Source organism: Atractosteus spatula, chromosome 4 (assembly GCF_055471065.1).
Source record: "Atractosteus spatula isolate fAtrSpa1 chromosome 4, fAtrSpa1.hap1, whole genome shotgun sequence".
Lineage (NCBI taxonomy): Eukaryota > Metazoa > Chordata > Actinopteri > Semionotiformes > Lepisosteidae > Atractosteus > Atractosteus spatula.
Window position 1 is genome coordinate 5,155,490 of NC_142709.1, and position 19,552 is coordinate 5,175,041.

A 19,552-nucleotide genomic window follows, 5' to 3' on the forward strand; every position below is an offset into this window, starting at 1 on the left:
AAAATTATAAGCACAGTATATGCTGCTATACCATTAACACCTTGTAACAGGCAGTCAGCCTAATCACCACCTGAGTGGAGACAGGTTTTGGTCCTTAAGATCATGATACATGACATCTGTTCTCTTCCCTATTTATACTATTATAAGCCAGAGAGGCCAGTGAAAGACTGTACACCAGGGTCCGGTGAGAGAGTCCACCTCTTAAAGAGATGAACTGTGAGAGTGAGAGAGAGGAGACTGAATACCAGATGTGAATGGCCCTAAATCCAAAGTCATGCTGTGCCGCTGGCCGTAATGTTGTGCTATTTAAAACAGTAAAGTTCTGTGACAAGAATAAAAAGAGCTCTGTTGCACAGTAACACACTTCCAGGCCACGCATGGTCCACTCTTTACCTGTCTACGACTTCTATATGTTCAGATACATGGATCTTATAACTTACACGTTTGTGAAACTGAGCTCACTGTACAAGGAAAGGCAAATACTGTAGTTTCTATAGCCATGTGAAACCTGCGAATCATCAGTTTATATATCAACTCTACAGGTTGTATCAAAGCTTTATGTGCATAAATGGTTGAATGTGGGTCAGGTAACCACAAGACATACAGTACAGTACGTGCAGTTTTTCTTTGTTTAAGACGAGCGTGATTGCAACTAAAATACAGGTACAGTATCTTGTTACTAAAGGTACGTTTTTCTTAATCCACCTACTAAAGCCAGCAAGCTGTGTCTACCTTGAATTTGCCCACTCAAGGCTACAAGATCAACCATAGGCAAAAGTTACCAAGCACTGACAGTTCTAATAAATAGCCAAGGGCTATAAAATTGCTACAGTGTACAGTATAGGAAAATATCAGAAGGAACAAGATTGGGATGTCCCAAGCTTTGTAATAAAGACATATCCAAGCGAAATAAGAAGATATTTGGAATTGAACCTGACAAGCGAGAAACTTTGGCAAGTAATCAGAACAAATGGTATCATTGTCTGCACCAAGCAATCAAAGTCTGTGACAGAAATTGGCTGCAACAGCTACAAGAGAAAATAATCTGCAGGAAGCAAGAAGCTTCCTAAGCATGTCATATACACTTGTAACCACTGTCATAGATCATGTAAATCTCAGATGAGACTATTCAATGACATGAGACATTGCAATCCATTTACATTATAAACTTCAATATCCAGGAACACAAATACTGTAGTCCACAGGAACAGGAATAGTTCACCTGTTTTCTGAGTAAAACCAAAGACACTAGAATGCAAAGTTAAAATTTAACTATTCATCAGACATAATTTTCTTCTGTTGAGGGATGTCATCATATAGATATTCATCTGTGTCTAAGGCAGTGCTCGGCTGGGAAATTGTGATAAACACAGTGGATTACTGCAGATGACAGCTATATAATACTTTCCTGTTTCATGAATGAGGGATATCTAACCAGACAGAGGGCATTAGCACAGAGAAAATATTATTGTGCAAGTGACCAGAAGCCTTTCTCTATCGTAGATTCAGTGTCCATAGTAGCCTTTGAAAATATCTAGAATCCTTTAGATTGGAGTTGGTCTTAAATTATTTTATCAACATCTACTGTACCAGTAACAAATGATCTCAAGTGTTAACCAGGAATTAGGTGGTACATGACTTCCACCATAGCTTAAACACGTCCACTCAAATTTACATTGCGAGAAAGTTTGTTAATAAGTTTTGTAAACCTTATCACTTTAGGCCTTAACATAAATTCCATACCACAACTGATTTTAAGTTAACATTGAAATTTATTTATGGGGAGTTTAAAAGGACAGTGCAGTATAGTGTGTCAGTTTCTGGATTCAAGTCTCTGCTGCAGACACTGCTGTTACACCTGCTGTTGAATAAGGTACCGTTGTCCACTGGCTCCAATCATACAATCATACAAACCTGTGATGGACCAGTGTCCCAATCAGTAGGGAGTCATGTGCTCTTTTGTCCACTTAACTCTATGTAAACCAGGATAATTTCAAGGCTGCTTACTGTAGCTCTGACATGGACTTATTTACTTTTTGTATGGGAACATTAGGTGAGATACAGTACAACTACAACTACAGCTATCACCCTGCATTCAGTTAACAGCAATACAATCAGTAGCTCTTGAAGCCCCCAAATACTTTCTTTCGAAATTTAACTAACCAATTTCTGTACTTTGAAATACATTTTTTCAATGCACATGAAAGGGCATAAATGAAACAAGTGTGAAACTGTGCAAAATCAATTACTTAAATCTCTCTGGGAAAATGCATACATTTGCATATTGATTGATCTTTTACCACAGTTGTGGGAAATGAACTTATTACTTCTGTATAACACCGCCAATTACATACCCATCCATATGCAGTATACATTATATTATACACCATACATATATACAACAGCTGCACGCTAGCTAGGATTTGAACACCTAGCCTTCTAGCAATGAGTCCAAAGCCCCTAACCACTAAGGCACACTTCTGCGAAATACTGCATCTGCAACATATTGTAAAGCAACCATATCTGTTCTAATTGTATCCCATCCTCTTAAACAACCTAGTTCTTTTGATGAGAAAGTGTATAGTGATAGCCATGTGACATGAAAAAAACAAGATAAAAATATATTTTTTCAAACAGATTTCAATAAATGCACAAAACCTTGAGGCATTATGTCAACATGGTTCCCAAGACTTTTGATAACTGTGGTTCAATATTAAAGCAGCAGGAAGGAATGCTTTTAAAAACACAGGCTGTGATCAATACACCCCTAGTGTATACAAAAGAATTACATTTTAGCCATTCATCTCTAAAACATACTCTTCTGTAAAACATCTTCGAATATCTGCAGCAAGCTGGATTTTGAAAATTAAACCAATCAGCGACGCACAGTTGAAATTGGATGTATGTGGATGAACAGCTGAAATACACAGCTGGGCCATGAAGAACTCTAGTTTCACAGGAAGTATTCTCTTACCTGGACAGAGCATTCAACAGAAATCACACTCACAGGTGGTGCAGGAGAGCAGTTTACTTCCAACGAAAACCACACTTCATAAGCCTGGGTGGTTTCTCCTGTTGAAAGAACACATTAAAGACATGAGTATTCACCAACATAAGCTTCTCATTGGAACACACTTTTCAACCTACAGATGCAGCCATTCAAAATGGGTGGGGTATTTCGCGGTATACCCCGGTGGGCGTGTCGCATCAAAACGCAGTATCACGCAGTATCACGCGGTATATCGCGTCATTTGACGTCATGCCGGAAAGTATCCGGAATCACCTTGTAAAACCGCCAGGAGGAGCCAATAAAGCCAATAAAGGAGCCAATTTATTAAAATAAATTTAATAAATAAATTTAAACTGTGTATTACAGCATGTTAATCATCAGTCATTAAAAAGTTGGTATATTTTATGAAAGCAAGATTGCTCAGTTGGACAAAAGTACACAACCTACCTTTATCAGAAATATTTATGCATCAAAGCCTTTACCGAAGATATTACTAATAGTATTAATAATGAATGACTTTGGACAAGCTGTAAACTCAAAGTATTACACTGGTCCACATTCTTTATAACCGTCATTTTAAACGAAAATACTTTTAGTTTTTTCTTTGACAAACACCACAGCATTTCGTTGATCTAACTAACGAGGACAGGACATTAGCTAGCCAATACGATAAAGGAATGACTTTTTTTGCTAATTTCTTTAGCACATTTGTACAAGCACTTGGAATCTGTCCAAGCCCTACTTTGTCAGGCATTTTCTTTTACTGCAACGGACATAAAAACTCCCTTGCTTTTAACAGAGCGTTTCATAATTTCTAACTACGAAAATTATTTAAACTGCGACACTTATCATTCAACCAGAACTCAAAATATCACAAGGATCCTGTATTAAACTGTAGGACTGTATTAAAAGATACTTGTATCAGATACATGAGAATCCAGGCTTTTTTATCAACGCTTTCTTTTCCACATACCAGATATTATGGTACCACTTCAGAAGGGTGTCAGCCAGTCAGATTCCAGGAATCGGTACTTTAAAGAAAAAATACACACCGGTATTCCATTTCTCCCTAAACATTTTAAGCATCGAAGTCTTTAACTAACATGTGAAATAGCGTGTAAAAAAATGTAAGTTTTAAGCTTTTCTGCTAATATAATATGGAATCGCGTATCTAGAGAAATTAATAACGATATGATTATATTCGTGTACTGCGACAGGGCTGTGTAGAGCTGTTTTGCCTCTCTCTTCATGTGACTTCCCCAGCCGGCGCCGTGACTTTTCTTTTAACAAACATTTCTTTGAAAAAATAGAATAGCAATATTATGGACAATTAATTGACTTTTATATTTCTAAATATCACAACATGATCGAATTTAAGTCATTTTTGATAACAATGAATAGTCACCTTCTTCCCTTCTGACAACGGTCCCTGCTTCTGCTTCCCGCTTCTATTGTGTGTGTGTGTGGGGGGGGGGGGATCCCTTTAGATCTCCCTTCAGATTTAAAAGGTTATTAATCATATCTTCGGTGTCGCATCTTACCAGTGCAGCTGATCTTTTGCTGCCTGGGTCAACTATCACAAAGCTTTAGAGAACTTAACATTTCTATTATCAACAAATTGTAAATACGACGTTTACATTGGCATTATTGATTTTCCACATGGGTGTATGGAGGATTGTCAGCTGTCACTGACAGTAGACCCCCCCTCTTAGGCTGCGCACACGATCTTTTAAATTTTTATAGAGAAATGGAGGCTGTACAGTATGCGTTACAACATAAACATTTATATTGATTTAAATCGTGTTTTGATTTAAATCGCAAACGCGTGTTTAATTATATGTGTTTTTTGAATCATAATCAGACAAATGCAACATAAATTGATACAGTATCTTTGTCTTCTAAGTATCTTAATAAACTTTCAGCATAGCTTTCTCCCCGTTTAGATTTATTTTTCTTGGGATCTTGGGAGATCTAATCCCAAGATTAGATTGTAATCATTTTTATTTTTTAAATATGTTTTAGAAAAGTGTAATCTATACTAAAAAGCTGTACACCACCTGCTATATAGATAAATATTGTAATACTTTCGGGTTTGGATAGGACGGACACAAGAACTCAGACTTGCGGAGTTGAATTAAGTGAAAGCCTTGATTTTATATATCACCTTTAAAAGTGGCATCTCAAAGCAATACAGTAGATGTAAAAACAGTTAAAGTAAATACCCAACACTGATTGTACCCATCTGTCATGCTAATAAAGCACCTTGAATTGAATTGAGAGAGAGAGGGGGGCGAGCGAGAGAGCACAGCCAGGACTGCTGTTAAAAAAAAGTCATGGCTCCGGCTGGATTCGAACACCCAAAGTGAGATGTGTGAGTCAGGAACCTAACCCACAGCGCCACTGGCAAGGTCACATGAGGAGTGTTGAGAAAGCCCTACAGAAACATTATCAACAGACAATGTACAGCATGTACAATTCTTGTGTTGCGGTACATGAATATAATTATATCGTTATTAATTTCTTTAGATACGCGATTCCATATTATATTCCCTTTTAATCAATAATTCTAAAAGTATGCTTGTTGACTCCGGTTTCACGTTAGTTAAAGACTTCGATGCTTAAAATGTTTAGGGAGAAATGGAATACTGGTGTGTATTTTTTCTTTAAAGTACCGAGACCAGCCATATACTGTATGTTTATGTTCCAAAATTAATATAGTTTATGGCCTTCACACGCGTTACAGTATGCTCCTATTCTTTTTATGCTCAGCTACTAAGATTTCCCTTCAGTGGTAAAATTCCATATAAATATTCAATACTAAAATGGGCACAGTAAAGACATTTAAATCTTTCTACGACCGACCAACGGACCACGAGTGCCCCTGTCGGTCAACCAATCACGTTTTGCATCATCGCGCGTCACGATGCGCGAGGCCGTAGCCAATTACCTCCGTGACGTGTCTGTGCCGCGCACTTTGAATGGCTGCATCTGTATGCAGTCATTTAGTATCTGCTGCTATTAAGTCCCTATGAATTTAACGACCTCAAAATAAAATTGTGAGCTCCAATTAAATTGAGTTCTGGAATCTAACTTAGTTTCTGGCTTTAAACTAAAACCCACTCTTAAAATATCCAATCACGTCTTCTGCTAAGCCATGCACAAAGTTAATAAGCCTCAGCACAGCAATGTTATTTCACCCGTCTTCTAATGGCTCTATGCAGTACAGGGTTGTGGGGTGGCCGGAGCCAGTTCTGACACACGTGGAGTGCAAGGCAGGACACACCCTGGACAGGATGCCAGTTCATCACAGGGCACACACAGACACAAATACACACATACTGTACTCCACTCACACCTATATTCCCAAAAGCCAATTAACCCACCAGTGTTTTTAGACCATAGGAGGAAGCCCACGTGAACACAGGGAGAATGTACAAATTCCACGTAGATAGCACTCTATCTAAGGATCTGTTTTTTTCAATTGCATCACAGATATGATGCTTAAATGAAATGTCATTTCAGTATCCCACACAGGAAATACAGCATGACCTTCACAAGGTTGCATACCCTGCTGTGTTTAAAAAGATTTATACCTGTATACCTTCAGAGGCTCTTGTGCTAGAAAGTTTTATTTTCCTGGGAAAATAAGGAAATATTTAAAAACATCCCGGAACCTTATATGATGCCCATAGTCTATTTTTTATTTCCTGATGGGAAAAGTCTTTGCAAGCCAATCAAAAAATAAAAAAACCTTCTGTGGTGCACATTTTGTGACATTCACACAGGTATTTGTATATAGACATCTCAGAAACATATCTGAAAACTCTATGAGAAAAACCCCAGACTTTGTAAAGTGTTTCCCTGTATGCATGAGCTTTGTGAAAAAGAGTTGGCCGACAAATTTATGAGATCAGTCATTCAACAATGTAAAAGTTAATACAGAATGACATTTTTATTGAGTACCAGAACAAACTAATTTAAAAGAGGGACATTAATTTTTATTATTTGCTTAATTAATTGGCATTCATTGTGAAAGCTTTGGAGAAGGAAAATCCCAGTCTATGCCACTCATTGGGTTTCTAGGGTCGAAATGTGACTCTTTATACCAACATCGTTCGGCATTCATGGTGGCAACGGGCTGCTTTCATTCCCAAAGCCACCACCGATGAAGAAACATTGCACTCTGGTTTTGTATCAGACTGGTACAGTTGGCAACACAATGGAAATAATATTCTTTGGGCTACCTGAACAATTCCACCCACTGCTGATCTACAAAAGAAAGATAATGTCAAACTAGAGAGCTAAACAGGATGCTTCCACTCTGGAATCGGTTCAAATACACTCTCAGGCTTAAAAGAATGACAGGCAAAAGGAAATTAAGTTGTCATGTCTTGGACAGAAGAGGCTACGAGGGGGGCTGACAAAAAAAACCTACTGTATTTGACTTCTTTAGAGCCAACAGTGGAAAATGACCCACAGGACACTGGAACAAGACTGGAACAAGCTACCCATCCATGTTGTTGAAACTCACAACTTGGCTCATTATGCTTTTAATGATAATAAATGCTTGTATTTATTTAGCATTTTTCATCCCAAAAGATCCAAAAGGTCCTCAAAAATACAGTATGTGGTGAGCCACTTGATCCACCAATTTAAGTATAGCACACACCTGGATGACATGCTGCAGGAATTAAGCACCAGATGTTCCATCAGGATCAGAAGCAAGGTGAGAAATTACACCACCAATCGAATGAAGGAGAGTTTTGTTTTTATGGAGGTCAGGTTTTACAAACCCAAAATGGAATTTATCCAAGACACCAAAATGAACACCTTCAGCAAAGCTGAAATTATGAAAGCTCATCATTTTTGGCAAACCCGATGACTCCTGGAATATCAGGAAACAGTTCTCTGTAGTAAGAGTTAACATTGTTTTGGGGACTTCCTCTGATCAATAGTACAACAATGGTTAACTTAAAGATTATCCTTCTGCCATTTACCTTCATGTGCATGGTGTTAAGGGAAGGCAGGCATTCAATAGAAAATAAAAGGTTTTAAATATACCTTTAAAATGGCCAAGGCTACATATAAATAATAATAATAATAATAATAATAATAATAATATTTCCACTTAGTGAGGAAAATTGACACTGAAGATTGGCAACTTAATTTTCTCTGTAATTAATCTCTTTTAGCACCAATTAACAAGTGTTTTTCAGCATTAACTTTGTTGCTTTAAAATTCAGCAGCTAGAAAAAACAATCAATGAAACTGCAGATCAACGTGTTAAATTATTTTGCAATCCCAGAACTGTAATTGTTTGTTAATTAAAAGGCAAAACCTTTTAGCCCACTCAGTGCACTTACTGTAAATCTACAATTTGTAGTATGAAGATATACTTCTCCATGCCTCCACACCTCTTCAATGGATTACATGAATATGCAGAAAAATTGTCATTGTCAGATAAGGATCTCAGAGGAGCTCATTTTAATATTTACACCCTGGAGGAGGCCACTTACTGTGTCTTCAAGTAAATACCAGCGGTGTACAGTCCGTGTTGGAGTGTTAGAATGTGAAACAAATGTATATCTTAAACAAACATGCAGTAACTGTTGATTTCATGTCTCCCACAACATAGTTTGCCCACACACAAAAGTCTACAACCAGCTACAGTAAAACTAATAAGATATGCTTGTCACACTACCTCAGTGAAGCCTTGACTAACGTAACTGACTAACTTTAGCTTTGACATAACTCTGAAAGAAGTTAAAAGTTTTATATAAGGTTAGTATGCAAAAAGCATGTATTTAAACTGCCTTCTAAAGCCCATACAGTACTCAGGAAAGTCCTTTTTCATATGTATTTTAGCATTGTACTACGCTCAGCACATTTGGTACAGTAGGTTAAAAATGAAGTTAGGATTAGGGTTACAGTTCCCCTTAAACTTAGGCTCATGATAATGTTGTACAGTATATGCATTATAATGGGAATACGAAATGTAGTATGAGTGGTGCTTTGTGCTAAGGTACAAATGCTGGGGCAGGTGTCAGTTGGAGAAATAGTTTTCACTCAGGCAAAGGTCTACATCTCTTTTCTATTAAACTTTTACAATATGTTCAAATCTTACATCACACTGTCTTAGGTAAGCCATGAGGAATGCAACCATCAGCTTGATTGATGTCAAAGTTTTATTGTGTTTGTAATCTTACTGAAGTGAAAAGATTAGATAAATGAACTAATAATCACCTTCTGGAGTCTATAGAGAAAATGTTTTATGGTATGGGATAAGTACAGGTATTTAAAGTATTATTCTGTTTTCAAAGTCAAGCAACAGCAATTTGCAACTTGTTTTACAGTCTTTCACAGTCAAAAGCTGATATTATACTTTGAACTGAAAAACTACAATCAAAATCTGAAACATGAAGAATTGAGGCATTTATGAATCATTATGACAAAAAAGTATTATTAGGCAATAACAGATATCTTGTGATAAAGAAAACTGTTTCAGCAAAAGTATGATTTTCTAATGCCCTATTTAAAAAAGTCACAAAAGACAGTAAATCGATAAATAACTCAATTTTTTTTGTCATTCAAAATCCCTAGAGGTTATGAGCAGAAATTACCTGCCACATATTGTGTAGATACCGTATCTGTCACACTGTAAGATTGCATAAACCTCCAAGACTGACTTTTAGCTTTCATGTGCATGAGACAGTTGTACACCTGCAGTTCTGACAAGAGGAATCAGTCATTTTCCCTTAAAATAGACATACACCTAAGTAATTTACATGGGTTACATCTGGACTTCAAGATTCTCTCATATTCCCAAGAAATTCCTAAATCCATGTCCTTACAGACAGTTTGTAAAATGTAGTATCATTCTAAAAGAAAATCACAAAGCAGGACTTGACATTCCTAGAAATCTACGGTCCAAGTGAAATGATAATTTTAGCACAGATATGATTTCGGATTTAAGAATTTAAGAATATCTGAGAACACCATCCAAATGTGACTGAAATAAACTCACTTGAATCACTGAGTGTACAGGATGCTTCCCTTGACAATTGTAGGACCTGTTCACCATCTGCCTTCTCCCCTGTGTTGTCGTTCTGGGGCTGCTGTTGCTTTCCATCTTCACCAACAAATGAAATTACACCTAAAACAAATAGGTACCAGATGTTGTATTAGCTGGAGCATTAGGTTTATAAGACGGACAGCCAGCCTCATACATTATAGGCGCCTCCACTCTGCACTAATAAATATGAGACACCATCTAAATTCCAGCTGTCAGCTAACCAATTAAAATTGATTGTAGCACGGAAAGCTTTTCAGCGCATTTCAGGAAATGAAACCCGTTGTATTTCTTGCTACACGAGGATGATTCCTTCACAGGCTTACATGAAATAATTACAAAACTCGAGTGAGCCCACAGACAAATTAGCCTTTAGAAGGCTTATCGGCAGTGGATGACAGTTCTTATTTACTTTCCTTCCAAAGTAATTTTTCATGTATGGTTTAGCCAGTGACATGCTGATTATGTCACTGTTTTTGTAATGGGGTTTCATTGACCACAACAATCTCGGCTAGCAATCACTGCCTAATATGCTAATAACATTTGTTCATCTTACAAAGCATTTCTTTGTTAGTCTCTCAAGTTTTAATCAACAAGTTTGAGCCATCATTGTTGAAATTATTTTTCTAATTGGATGTTGGGACCACAACAAATACAAGATCACTAAACACTAACACTCTAGCATATGTTTTTGAATTTTACTTTTTCAAGTCAGGATACAGAACGTACTGTGTTTAATTTGTATTTTAATGTCTGTTTGTTAATATTGTCAATTATCAGTGGAATAATACCTTTGTAATGTAGGGTCACTCCAGGAAAACCAGTTTGGATGGAAAATACTATTATCAAAACCTACATATTCCAGTATACAAAAAATATATCTTTGTAGACATTTCTAGACATTAATGAGATCTAGGTTAAAATATGCCCTTTTCGGCAAGTTCATTTGCTTTGCTTTTCAATTTCTCTAACATAGATCATTGCAGTATCATTTTCTGTGTCTCTCTAACATTAAGCTTTCTCTTCCTGTCTTTTAATTTGAATTAACTCACCGGTTCCAGTAATACATGTTAGAAGTTCACAAACTGGGAGAGTAATACATATTTACACTGAGAAGGTATTGGATAAATAACCCACTGCAGAAAAGCTGAGCCGTCTTCTATGTAGTGGAATGGAACATAATGGAATAAAGGGACAGAATGAACAGTATATAATGGCACTATAATACTTTGTTCAGAAACAGAGGTGTAACTACAATTACAATTTTTTTCCACATTTCTAGACAGAAATGTGTTTTCTTTTTTTAATTAAATAGAGTTTCAAATTTATTGTTTCCTGTTGTGAAGAGTGACCACCTTTTTTTAATTCAGATACAAACTTTACCAGGTGACCAGAGGACACCAGTCAATACAGTCAACGGAACTGACAAAATAACCCAGATTACATAATGTGATACACGCTACTGCACCTTTAGCAAAGTATATTTTAAAGGTTGTATCAGACTTTATATAGAATATAGGGAACCATTCTAGTGCTATTTAGAAAAGATAGAGCAAAACACAGACTGCCTAATTGGAAGCTTCTGCAACCAACATTAAAGAACATGGGAGACTGTTATTGTATGTAGCAGTTGTGGTAACAAAATCTTACAATGAAATGAACAGTCTGGGAGCACATAACCCACCCCCTTTTCTGTGAGTTTTATGGTCTCCGTGAGCAGTTCTAGGGAATTGCCTGAAACCTAATGAGAAATCTGTCAGGATGGCTCTGACATGAATACGATCTGATGTATCATAGACTTGGTATCACAGTGAAACTTGCAACATTTATTTTTTAAATTACTATTTGAAATATAGAAGCTTTGAAGTCATGTATCGTATAGTCATTTATACAGCAGTTACCAAGATTTGGTATTTTTGCTATAAAACAGCTTTTTTTACTACAAACAACCCTAAGATATCAGAGTAAGCTGCCTCAGTTATACCGGATGTGGATTTAGTAAAACATCAAGTTCTCCCTTAATCAGTCATGAGAGGTGGTGATTTTAAAAAACATTCAATTCTCTAAGGAATATTTCCAACTCTTTATTTCTATTAGGCATATTTGATATTTCAGCCATATCTTGTCCTTGAGTTTGTAGAACCATCTTTTTCATAATTAGGTTGCACAAACTATTTTAAAATGACGTCTGAAAAGCAGAACCATGAAATTATTAACAAAATGCAAATAAGCGTAAAACAGATTACTTCAGACACCAATATAAACTCTATATGCTGTACAACACACCTAACACAGCTTCATACAGACCCTAATATACACCCCGGTTTTTTGTGCCATCTGCCAGAGGATTTGCCACTGACTGGCTCTGGGGAGACTTCAAAGAAACAATTAATAGGTTTATTCCATGTTGAAAAGAGAAGAAAGAAAACATGTTTCGGCTGTGGAGCCTTCTGCGGGTGTCACCTATTACTTGTTCACCTATTACTTGTTCCTTTGCACCCTACGCATGCTGACGCAGCTACCCATCTGGAGAGACTATACTAACTTTTCTCTTCCAAGGGTACTGGTGTTTCAGATATCCTCCTAGGGGAAAACTCTCAGCAACCTATTGAGTCCTATCAGCTACCCATTGAGGAATCAGGTCTTTATTTCCATTTAGGGACTAGTTCCAATGCAACCACCTCTCACTAATGAAGGTTTATTACACTGCAGCATCCCTACTTCCCTGCTCACAGATTGGAGTATCAGAATGCTGATGGCCACCACCTGGCTTACAGTGGGACTAAGGTGTATCTTTTCCCTTTCCTAGTCTCTTAAGATCTTACCCAGTCTCAAACAGTTTACCGAAAACTATATCCTGATTTCTGATTGTGACAGAGATATCAATCTCAGCTTCTTCCACACTGAAACCTGTTTTGTCCACCTGGACATGTCTCTGTATTATGACGGAGTTCCTAGTGCCTCACCCGATGGCACAAGGATGATACCTTACCAGAGCTGATGCTCTATTATCCTTTGGATAGACATGGGACTCCAACCTTGGCACTGAGCCTGAGGAGAACAACCCATTTAACTCATCCTCATACTCATGAGGAGAGAAATCTTATACTCATCCCCAGACTCTAGAGGAGAGAAACCTTATACTCATCCCCAGACTCTAGAGGAGAGAAACCTTATACTCATTCCCAGACTCTAGAGGAGAGAAACCTTATACTCATCCCCAGACTCTAGAGAAGAGAAACCTTATACTCAATCCCAGATTCTAGAGGAGAGAAACCTTATAATCATCCCCAGACTCTAGAGGAGAGAGACCTTATACTTATCCCCAGACTCTAGAGGAGAGAAACCCTATACTCATCCCCAGACTCTAGAGGAGAGAAACCTTATAGTCTAGACTCTAGAGGAGAGAAACCTTATAACTGCACTCATTACCAGACTCTAGAGGAGAGTTATCTTATGCTCATGCCCTTCCAGGCTTTCTCAGAGCTACCCAGTTACTCAGTCCTCCTTCTTGAATATCCCCTGATCCAGACAGGTACACAACTAGACAGCTGGCTACCCGCCCCTCACGACTGCTAGTGTAGACATGGATGTTCTCCCTATGATGGGCACAAATGTCATGCCTCCCTTTTGCTGTTTCTATGCTTTTCCTATCTGTGGGTGGCAAAAAAGCTGCAGCTGTAGGTGCGTACTACATGGTCTGCATGCATAAAATTTAATTTAGTTTCTCAAGAGAAAAAGCATGTTCATACTCCTCACCCACATTTTCCTATTCTTAATAATAATCCTACAAATCATTATTTCCACTAAGGTAATGTGAGGTTCTGTTTTTTACCTGTCAAATGTGTTTTTGTTGTTACTAAATAAGACTTATATAACATACCTCAGTACAATAAGACAGAAAACAATTCTGCACTGTAAGCTTCAATACAATAAATTCTTTTGATTTATTACCTGTGTGTGTCCCTTGTTTCCATGGAAGTATGCTGATGGGGTAAGGAACCGTGTGCCCTGGTTTGATGTCCAGTGCTGGTGGCCCACTGATCATTGACATGTCTGAGACAACCTAAGAAGACATTCAAGTGCATCTCACTCACAATGTACATAACAACAAAATAAAAGAGAGAAAAATGACTTAGTGAAACAAAGCATAGAACTTTATTATACAAAAGAAATCTTCAGTGAAAAGATCGGCCTATAAGCAAGTAAACGGTGACAGTTTCAGAATCTCTAAATGGATTTTCCCAGTGGCTTCCACAGATATGATGCTGCACATAAGCAGGAAGACCTAAAATAGTATCTCAGACTCAGAGGAGTCTTAATCAACACCATTAACTACTCTATATGAGAGTAGGAGAAACTTAAACTTCAGAGGAAGAAAGTGCAATATAAAAAGAACACAACAATTTCATTGTATATACAGTAAAGCATGTACGTTTTTTATCCCTAACCTATTATGATTATTATTAACCTATTCAAAATTCTCTTCTGAACTGACAGGGCATTCAGAGATTTGACAAACATATATCTATTTTTCCTCAGCCTGATGTTCCACTACTGTATTGAAGTTTTGATTTGCATTAATTAGCATGTGGACATCAGAACAAAAATATTTTTTTATTATTGGATGTTTATATAAATCATGAAACAGAATTCTTATTTAATTTGCTAATTCCTAAAGAAAGACAAAAATGCAGGAGCATATTTTCCTTCATAATGAATAACTTAGAATCCTATAATTAGTTATTGTCTCAGACAACATTTTTAAGAACAACCAACCAGGAAATCCTTACCCCTTTCAAACTGTATGCAGTAAAGTTAAATATCCAAGGATCTTAATTTACCAAGACAATTTTCAAGTAAGAGAATGGTACTGTAAGCATGATAAAAGGACAGACCATCCAAACCAAAACATGCCACACCTATATTACGTGGTCAGATGAGCAGTGAAATTGAATTAATAGAATAACAATACAAACACTACAAATGCCACCATTGCACTGAATATAGAACTTGCACCAACCATGAGGAAAGACAACAGCTTGCTTAATTAATTTACCTATGCCTTGTAACACCATTTACTCTTGCTTTCCTCCTCAAACCATAAAGTAATATTACAGTATAAGAGTCTGACCCTAACAACTGGAGCATTATACTCTACAGTAATACCTTGGAAGGCACTGACCCGCTGAAGTGGAACACAAACTGTAATAATGACACTGGGAAAAGAATATAGCACATGGATTCCCATAAAAAAATCCCACAGGAATGAAAAAGACTCTATGAAATAGCAAACTCTCGGCACATTAGCAGTTAGAAAAAGAACCCCATTCCTTGCCTAACCTCTAATGCCCTTATAACAAAAGGTCTGAGCAACATACAAGAATAAAGCAGTTAACATATGACTGATGGGCAATGTCCTGACAAGACAATCCCTTAAAAGATACATCAGAACAATATAAAAACTAATAAAACAAATTAACAAATAAAAACTGCCATTTCACAGCACAAGTGATAAGTTGACTGTCATCATCTTATTTACAACAGTGTGAGTTCTGTAGAAGGGATTCCTAACAATTACCAATCACTAAAGAACACCAATTAGCAATCAACAAAGTGGCAAGGTGAAAACATACTCCTACTACCATGTACGCCTCTAGGGAGAGCGCATGTTGTAGAACGCTTGTCTAAAGTAAGCACAGTACGTGTTCACTTTGGTCATTGGAAATTCCCTGGCAGTATAAGAAGGGAACTTGTACTGTTCCTTTGCATGGCTCAGGAAGTTGGTGGTTGAAGTACCCATACCAACGGGTCAAATTTGCATTGCTTTGTATTGACAGACAACGGTCTGTCATTTTGACTTTAATATCTTTAAAATAGTCTGACATTAATGGTATGAAATCATCACCAATATATTAAACAACAAAGATGATGAATAATAGTTAGGGCACAATTCATAACCCCCAGTATATAGAGTTTTTTACATTTCTAACATTACAACAGAGGTCAGAATTCAAGATAGACTTTGTAATGCATAAAATCATTTTATTTGCGATCGATGTACTGTATACATTCTGCACAAATGTAAAAACTTTACTAAAATTATCGACACAGCAATACATTTCAAGAGAATGCAACTATATCTTTAAGTGTTTATCACAATTAAACCACTATATCTGCTTTTTATACACTTTATATATTTTATTTGCTGTCCTATATAAAATATATTTTATACTGTTTTATATATTAGATACAGTACAGGGAATTTAACTTTTTTTGTCTTCAGAAATCAGAACAATATTCCACCTGATTACATATCATGGAGCCGGTCGTGCCGCTAAAAAATCAATAGCTTTTTGTGTTTTGTTATTCTAGCATGCTATTAGTTTTTGCTTAGTAGTGTCTGCTCTCCCTGTATTTTCAACAGTGATAAAAACATCCTTATCATGTCAGGCTGAAGTGAAATTGCCCTTATCCCCTTCAATGTCCAGGCAGTGTGAAGAAGTTTTAAAAGGTGCTCATGTGCTGGTATGTCACATTATTGTCTTAGCAAAAAAAGCACACTCAGCTGGCCATGGCTGCCCTCTGTAGGACATGCCTTTTAGGTAAGCAGGTAATGCTGTACATGAATGCAGCTATGGTATATGTATAGCCTCCTATCACTGTCTAGAATTGCAATTGAAAATAGAGTTGCACTTACTGTACTCGTCACAATTCTACTCTCTCATGTGGCAAACCTTGTATTTACACTCCTCATACCCCCACACATGCTTTTATATGGAATTCGCACTGTATCATCAGCCCTCGTTATGCCCATTTTCTGTTCTCCTTTGGTGCTAGGGATAGTTTCGCACAGATACTGAGAAACTTCCCTTAAACAGGTTTTTAAACCTTATCATTGCCTGAACCTTTTTACTTCCTTTGCTCATTTATCCCTAGAGCGCAATGATTATTCGTGTTGTATGAATTCTTATTTATGTGTTATAATGAATGACCTACTCATTATTCCTAAATGTGAGGGGGAAAAAGATATAAAGCACATTTAAAAAAGGATAAAATTGTATTCTAATGTTTTATTAATATTTTAGACAAACTACAGCTACAGTACTATGCAAGATCATGGTCGTGTTTTCTCAGTTTTAGACAAATTAAGATTATGTTTTGTGGTAGATACTAATCTATGTATGACAATGCTTTGTTTAATCCAAAGCAGGCCCTATTCTTTGCTGTTTGATTAAGGTTTTGCTTTCTGTAAGAACCTACCTTATGAGTATAGTATTTTTCAATAAGATATTCATTTGATATCTTTATAATGTGTTTGGAATACGTAATTAATGTTGGAATCATAATTTCATCACCGAATTTGAAATGAGTGGCCTGTGGACTAAGCATAATTGAGGAATCGACACTGTTTAATATAGTTTTCTATAAATTGAGTTGTCTAGTGGGAATTAATGACCCAAAAAATGAAATCTGTAACCAAATCAGATAGCATTATTGTAATAATCACTATTCCTACTGAAAACAAACATTTTCTATCATACATAACATGGAGACGAAATAATGTCATACCACATTTCTTCAACGGAATAATCCTTCTATTGTGACCCTGTAATAAACTGAGCAGTAACAGAACATGGTTGTATAGATTTTCACCTCTATTTTTCTTTCTCCTTGAAGGTGGCACATTAACAAATCGTGTCTAGAGGCTCATATTTACATAGGTCTCACAGATTTTTTTCTCCTCCACTTCTAAAAGGAATTTATCATTTTTTTCCATAGAAGTTGTTTCCTGTTCGAGAACAAAATCATGCTGGTCCAACCTGCATGTGAACACAATGCCACCTTTCTCCCAAAACCAGCAGATCATACTAAGAGAGTGATTTTCACATAATACTGTCTGAGTCACTGTCCCAAAAAGTCTGAGAAAGCAAAGTTACTTCTTTGTACAAAACAAAGGTGTTTATTACATGGTATTTACAAAATTGGCTGATTTGAGAAATTATGTGTTGCTGTGCACAGCTGTTGGTTACATGCGGCTTCTGAATGACAGTCCTATCATAAACATCAGCTTTGGGAAACTCATGACATGTTTTTGTTGAGACTGGGTCACATAGGTGAAGGTTTAGTTCTGTGATCATTTTAGAGGCCATCGTTTTGTGTTTTTTAACACAATCTTGTTAAGTGTCCGCCTATCCCTTCGACTTGTAACCACTGATCTTCTCTCTTGATGCCGTTTCCTTTGTTTGATATATGATTTTTGACACTATTCCCTTTAATACATTAAATAATTTTGCAGTTTCTGTGACTGACACTGCAATTCAGACACCAACGTCTTTAGACATTTAAGACATCTTTCATAGTGGGAACATATTGGTAATTAGTATTGACATTAATAGGAAAAGTGTAGAATTCTTTTTAATTGCATTTGAGTTACTTCAAAATATGAGTACTTTATCATCCAGCCCCTGTAACATTGAGCTTCCCTATGGGATGGGTAACTAACAGTAATAGCATAAAAAGCACTTTATTAAAGTAGGCTGGAAGCCTCCTATGACAATGAACTCTCTCCAACTCATCTCCACAACATGCATCACTCAGCGAACTCTGAAAGCTGCAAGAGGCAACCACACTGGGACAGAGGATTGGAAACCTGTTTTGAACTATACAGAATATCTATCTTCTTGAAACGATATGTCTCTAAGGGAGTGCAGAGGAAGAACATGAAATATAGTTTAAAAAATAGATCTTACACTTTATTTATTCTACATTTTTCAGCTTTATTACATTTTTTATTGAGTAATATATCCTAAGTAAAAGGGTCATTCTCATGTTGTTTTTCCTTACTTCACTGCTTTCCTGGTGAATGGATTAAGTCACTATTTGATAAACATTTTCATCCCAAGCCTTCCTTAAGGGGGAGCCTGTGAGGGATAAATAAATGGGGGTATAAACTATCATAATTTGTGCATGTTTAAACAACATTTCTGCTCATGACAGCACGAATGCTTTTGTTAGATAGCAACTTTTGTTACTGTTGACCCCACTATGATCGCATCTATCCTAAAAAGAGTAACTAGATAAATACAGTATCACCAAATGCATCAGATGATCTTCTTTTTAGCATTACTGGACAGAACAATGAAAAAGATCTTTTTTTTTTCCCCGGGTTGTGAATCTGCAGATTTCACACAATCTGTATTGCTTGTCACCTACCATGACCGTTCAGAAAATTAATCAGCAGTATAAAAACAGAGCTACAGGAACAGATTATCTACTCACATATTGACAAAATCTGCAATATGACATGAAAGCCATGAAAGTCTAAGGTGTTATATTACATCTTCCATATACTGTACTTTCATGATTGTGTGACAAAACAGAAAGTAAGATGGGAAAAAGAACTGAGATATAAGGCAGAACATTTCTCTGGACAAGATAACATGGGTGTTTTCACAAGACTAAGCAAGCTT

The 19,552-nt window shown here is 36.7% G+C and overlaps 1 protein-coding gene across 1 annotated transcript in view; it reads right to left on the reverse strand.

The window, feature by feature from the left end:
• LOC148835680 (cilia- and flagella-associated protein 47-like) overlaps positions 1–19,552 on the reverse strand; it is a 219,514-nt gene that overhangs the window by 78,398 nt on the left and 121,564 nt on the right. Inside the window, exons 49-51 of the mRNA XM_088913434.1 lie at positions 14,034–14,145; positions 10,035–10,163; positions 2,975–3,072 (exon numbers count right to left, since the gene is read on the reverse strand). Of these exons, the coding sequence (XP_088769560.1) occupies positions 2,975–3,072; positions 10,035–10,163; positions 14,034–14,145 (339 nt within the window). The remainder of the gene's footprint in view (positions 1–2,974; positions 3,073–10,034; positions 10,164–14,033; positions 14,146–19,552) is intronic.